The 6,110-nt window shown below is 40.1% G+C and overlaps 1 protein-coding gene across 2 annotated transcripts; it reads left to right on the top strand.

Moving 5' to 3' along the window:
• The first annotated feature begins 2,035 nt into the window (after positions 1 to 2,035).
• LOC311504063 (ankyrin repeat and SOCS box protein 12-like) lies at positions 2,036 to 5,419 on the top strand. 2 transcript variants are annotated; one of them, XM_084567016.1, is made up of 3 exons: positions 2,036 to 2,072; positions 3,178 to 3,948; positions 4,847 to 5,419. In XM_084567016.1, the coding sequence occupies exons 2-3, from the start codon at positions 3,186 to 3,188 to the stop codon at positions 4,996 to 4,998; spliced, it is 915 nt and encodes a 304-aa protein (XP_084423142.1). In that variant the 5' UTR covers positions 2,036 to 2,072; positions 3,178 to 3,185; the 3' UTR covers positions 4,999 to 5,419. The 2 variants fall into 2 exon arrangements, with proteins under 2 accessions (XP_084423142.1, XP_084423143.1); XM_084567017.1 differs by having other exon boundaries at positions 3,181 to 3,948.
• Positions 5,420 to 6,110: the final 691 nt, after the last annotated feature.

Genomic DNA, 6,110 nt, shown 5'->3' on the forward strand with positions numbered 1-6,110 from the left:
GGAAACAGGCCGGCTCACTGAGGCGGGATGCATCTTAGAGCTCCTGACAGAAGGAAGTCCAAAGAGTCATAGTAGTGTAAAGTTGTTTAGGTGCACATTGATGCTTTTTATAGTTAGAGTTATCAGTATCTTCTGGGTACTGATGATATATATATATATTTTTTTTCTGGTTTCAGATCTTGACGGTGCCGTCTCCTGCATTGTGTTCACAGTCTGTTGTCTCAGCTCGAACACTAAAGGCCTCATCGCTGACCAGACAAAGCCTCTGTGACGCACATGCAAAGAAAGAGACCCCAGTTTTAAAAAGGAGAGGATGCCATCTTGGTTGCCTGGAGAGGGAACAGATAAAGTTGAAGGCAGTGATAACGCAGCCATAGCTTGGAGATGTCAGTCTGTTGCTATGGAAACAGCTGTAGGCACATTTCCTCTCATAAGAGGTTCATCAAGAGGGAGTATTTATTAGACTGAGTGAGCAAACATGTACTGTATTTGATACATTTATTTCAATTAAAGTAATTTTCACCATTTTATACATGCAAATGCACATTTTCCCTTTTCACAAAGCTAATTGTATTTCTTTATTTCACTTATTTGCATTTTGTAACACAGAGGGAGCTAGTACATGTATTTAAGTACATGAAGAGCACATTTCAGTATTTGATAGACATAATCATATTTCACAGGGCAATATAGTTTTTATTCTACATTTTAGTTAATGTTATTTAACCATGAAATTGCCAACTGCTTGTGATTTATGCTAAAGTCGGCAGGCTAATGTACCTCATTTCAGTTTAGCCTGTTAGCATGCCAACATCAGCTAAGTAGTGCTGACACAAAGTAGACCTAGTCAAGTCAAGTCAAGTCACGTTTATTTATATAGCACACTTAAACGCAATGTAATTGACCCAAGGTGCTCACAGAAATAAAATATATACAGTAATAAAAACAAAAATATAAATGACAAAAATAAATAAAATTAATAAAACATAAAATAAATGAAAATACAATAATAATAATAATAATAATAATAATAATAATAAACAGATTATGATTGTAGATAAAAGAACATATGGTTACTGAAACTACTACTACTAGAGAAAGATGTACAGTAAAGTTAAAGATGCCAGTTAATATAATACTGAAAAGAAATAGAAATACGGCTTCACATGTCAGTTAGCTAGTTTTACAGGTATTGGCTATAGTATCCACAAGGTATATTAAAAGTTTAAAAGAATATTCAGTGTGCCTTCAGTGCGAGGCCGATACAGAAGCGTCTTGTGATTTATGCTAATGTCAGCATGCTAACAGTCCCCGTGTCAGTTTAGCCTAGGCTAAACTTACTTACTTACTAAGTAAGTTACTTACTTACTTAGCTAATATTGGTATGCTATGTGCTAGCACATAGCATACCAACATTAGCTAATGTTGGTATGCTATGTGCTAGCACATAGCATACCAACATTAGCTAAGTAGCGCTAACACAAATTCAATCTTCAAATGTATATGTACTGAATTGGAAATAAGTTCTCACATGATAAATTCATATTTTTAATTATAATCACAGCCATTTTGTCTTTTTTTGGAAAAGTGCCAGTTGTCTAGCATATTTGTTTTGTATTTCCAATCAACCCTTTTCAAACTTTATTTTTATCATTTCGCTTATTTATAAATGTGGATAACAGTGAGCAAAATATGGCATTAAATAAGATATTTTTAAGTGAATTTCGATTTGTATAATTTAAGGCTGCTTTTTAGTATTTTCTGCATTTATTTTCCAGATTATCATTTAATTCATAATTTATCCAGACGTAATACTGTCTTTAATTTATTTAAGATTTAAAACTCTGGGTCTACTTTAATTTAATAAATGTTTAAATGTTGTTTTTAATATTTTTCACGTAGATTTAACCATTCAATTCACAGTTTTTAAACAGCTCACCTTGTTCGTCGATCATGCTGTAGCAGTCACTGACCACTGGAGGGCAGCGGTGCTACTTCACCCAAACGCAACGAGGAAGAACAGGAAATAGGAAGAAGAAGCAGACAGCTGGTGGGGAGTGGACACATCTTAGGTAAAGTAAAAGGAAGAAAACACAACGGAATAGCGTGTTTTTGTCAAAACAATTAATTTCAGTGTAAGAAAACATTAGCGTCGCAACGCTAAAATCGGAGCTTATTATCTGTTTGATACGCTGGCGGTTGTTTCAGCTGAATATTTGCGATATTGTTGTTGTTACAGTTCTCGTATTAGCCCTGATACGTGACATAATGTACATGTTGTGCAAAGACCCGTTAGGTTGCTGCGGTACTGGTGCAGTCTACTATAATTAGCTATTATCCATTCAAGGTCGTTATATATGTGGTGTACCAAAATGCAGTTAAAAACGTCTTATTTCGCCGTAAGTCTTAACACAGAAAAGCATGGACGATGATAATATTTAAAGGAATATTTGTTTTTAATCGCTTAGACCACCTTTAAATGTGTTTTTTTGCATGCCGAGTTTTCTAGAAACCTTTCGTTGTTCATAATCAAGTATAAGTTGTGGTTTATAAGTTGTGCGTTTAACCTGACGAGTTCTTGAACATACAATTGTAAGTATTTTGATTGAAGTTCGGTGCAAAAGGGTTATTATAGAAAGGTCCTGCAAGGCTCATTCTCAGCCAGTGTGCATATATATATTTGACTTTATCAGAAGTTAACACATGTGCTCACAGTCTTGTCAGTTTCTTTTGTACATCTCTCACTACTGAAGTCTCATTTTACCCTCAGACCAACTTTGGAATGTGTTCTTAGCCCAAATAAGTAATGTGGAATTTGTTCCCCATTCTTTAGACTGGAACTGATTTGGGAGCAGATTTCTTAAGGGTCTGGAGGAACGATGACAGCAAACAAAACCTGTCTCAGTGTCCAATACGAGCACAGACTGACCTGTAAAAGTGTGTTTTACTGTCCTTCAAAGTGAACAATGTTACAGCCGACAAAATGGGCTTCCAGATTAACATTTAAACTCATTTCACGTCATGATTGCATGGCATGGAATGAGTTTACCGGCCTCAGTCGAGAGCTGATTTGTGTATTGATATCTCCGTCTCAGAAGAAAATAAATATGTCATTGTACGTCTCTTTTTACATCCATATTTAGTGTCTTGCTGATGTCCTCCCTCTTTGTCTTCCAGTAGGTTCTATGCTCCAGCTAAGGACGTCTGAGGAAGAAGAAAGCAGTTGTGAAATCTCCCAGCTCAGACAGGTGGTGTTACAAAACAATGACAGACTCCTTGATGAGATGCTCTGCCAAGAAATCTACAAGAAGGTCATCAACTGCAGAGGTGGCTGGGGCATCGCAGGCACGCCTCTGCATGCCGCCGTGTCTAAAGGCCACCTCAGCTGCCTGCAGGTGCTGCTAGCCCACGGCGCTCTCGTGGAGTGCGTGGACGTCAAAGCCCAGACGCCTCTGTTCGCGGCTGTTCGCGGGAAATACCTGGACTGTGTCTTCACCCTCCTCAGAGCCGGGGCCAACCCCAACGGGAGCTCATCCAACAACTCCTCCCCCGTCCTCACCGCAGCACGGGAGGGCGACGTGGAGATACTGAAGCTCCTCCTTAAGCACGGCGCCGAGGTGAACTCCCGCTCCAAAGTCTTACTCTGGACGTCCAGTGCCAGGGTGTCCAGCGGGCCGCTGTACCTGGCCGCCGTTTACGGACACATGGAGTGCTTCAAACTGCTGCTCCTCTACGGGGCGGACCCGGATTACAACTGCACGGACGCGAAGCTGCTGAGCTCCGTGAAGCAGCCCAAGACTGTGCTGGAGATGTGCCTCAGGCATGGCTGTGACGTGGAGTACATCCAGCTTCTGATTGACTTTGGTGCAAACGTCTACCTCCCTACGCTGATCATAGAGAAGTCAACGAAGCAGAACGAGGCCGTGGAGCTGCTTCTGCGGGAAAGAGGTACAGATAAAATACAGATCGTGGACACTGCCCTGCTCCTGTATAAGGATGGATTTCTGGCAGGTTGAATCATAATTAGGAGAGAACATGACAGCATTCAGTTGCTACACTTGCCACAAATCTATCCAGAACAATTGCTTGTGAAATCTAGCTAAAGGTAGTCCTCATTGAATTAGTCATTTATGGAAAGCTTTCTACAAAACAGTGAAGAAGTGGAAAATAGTGAGTTATTATTAATGATGAATTCATTTTTTAATGAACCCCCAAATTAAACTCTAGCAGATAGTGTTTACCAGACAATGGAGATTCTTCGATTGTATTGGACCAGTGGGTTGGTGTTTCTGCATAACCTTTGTTAAACAAACACGAAACCACTTCTTCCTGAGTAGACATAAATATTAGCAGCCACTGGAGAGCACGCTTCCTTTTTTCTTTTGCTGCGCAAGATTTGCATGTCACATTAATTCAATTTGGGGAGACACTTCTGGAATTAAAGTCTGAAAACAAGACCTTGAGATAAATTATTGGCAGCTCGACTCTAATGAGAATCCACAACAAGTCCCAGATGAGTGTAGTACATTGAAACAAGACCCCCAGAGTGTGTGTGTGCTGGTGGATGGAGCAAATTTAATAGCCCAAAGAGGGATAGAGACATAACATGTGAAGAGATCTTCATGATTCTCCCTTTGGCAAAGCTTATTTCCTGGCTACTCTTTATGGTTATGGAGCTGAAATGTCATCCAGCAAGGAGAGCCATAAGAATGCATTACCAATTACTGTAGACAGCATGATCAGCCACGAAATATCTTTACAGCCTGAGCTAGATCTTATAAAACGAATGCAATGATAAAGTATTAATCTTGTTTTTTTTTTTTTTTTCCCCTCCTGTGAACTCCAGGAAATCCAAAAGCCTTGACTTCACAGTGCCGCCTTGCCGTGCGAAGATACCTCCAAAAGATCAACAAGATCCACTGTATCGAGCAGCTGGAAATGCCTACAAGTCTGATTCGCTTCTTGCAATACAAACCAGTCCCAGTCACTGTTCTGTAGATAAAGTCCTGTAACTTATTCTAGGATTTTATTTCAGCTTATGCTTTTGGTTTATATGTGGACACTGGACCACTATTGTCTGATTTTTTTTTTTTAATGGCTTGTATATGTTTGTGTGCTGCTGTGGTAAGACTGATTCTTCAGTCAAAAGATTAAATGTGTGAATAAGTAGTGTGTCCTTCTGTTTTTTTCTATAAAATTATTATTAGCACTTACCCTGTAGCTGCTGGATAACCTCTGAAGAGACCTTGTTTCTTGGGAGCTGCTTTACTTTGTCACATGTTCATCACAAGTTAGTGATCTAGTTCAGTAGAGCTGTTTGTTTCCATAAAAAGTAAAACAGCTTTAGCTTCATTAGCAATACACGGATTTGCAGTGCCTTTGAGACTTAATTCTTCCCCCTGATTGTTTTACCCTTGTATTACTTGGCACTCCTTGATGGCAGCAGCCATCCCCAGCAGGATGCAGCATTACACAGGCACACACACAGAAATGGTTCAGGAACAACTTAAAAAAAAAAAACAGCACAGACTTATTAAGTATCTGTGGGATGCACTGGAACAAGTCTGATCCACATAGGCCCCTCTCCTTAACTTACAACATTCCGTTGTCAGACACCACAGGACACCCTCAGAATGTTTTGGATGCACAAGGGAGACCTACGCAATATTAGGAAGGTGGTCATAATGTTATTATGTAAATCGCCCATGTCATAGTTCCCTTGCAGACTTAATCAGATTGTCCTCCAGGATTTCTATTTATTTCACTGTAGTAATTTTACCCTCTACCTTTAGAAGAGAAGCATCCCCACAGCATGATGTTACCACCACCATGCTTCATGGTGGGTGAAGATGCGTTTGTGGTGAATTGCAGTGTTTTGGCTTCTGCCAAACATAGCGTCTGGTCTGAAGACCAGAAAGCTCCATTTTCATTTTATCAGACCAAAGAATCTTCTTCCAGTTGAACTTGGAGTCTCCCACATGCCCATCCGAGGTTCCGTCTCTCTTTGCCACCGTCCCTTTAAGCTTTGACCGATGAAGAACCCATGCAACATTTCCTGTATGCGGTGTCTCCCACATCAGCTGTTGGAGCTTTTACCACCTGCAGACAGT

Source organism: Chelon labrosus (genome assembly GCF_963514085.1).
Source record: "Chelon labrosus genome assembly, chromosome: 19".
In the NCBI taxonomy this organism is placed as follows: domain Eukaryota; kingdom Metazoa; phylum Chordata; class Actinopteri; order Mugiliformes; family Mugilidae; genus Chelon; species Chelon labrosus.

Excerpts from the sequence above, each read along its gene's own strand:
- LOC311504063 (XM_084567016.1), top strand. The coding sequence starts at position 3,186 with ATGCTCCAGCTAAGGACGTCTGAGGAAGAAGAAAGCAGTTGTGAAATC. Across the intron at positions 3,949-4,846 it reads GCTGCTTCTGCGGGAAAGAG|GAAATCCAAAAGCCTTGACT; the intron begins GTACAGATAAAA and ends TGTGAACTCCAG.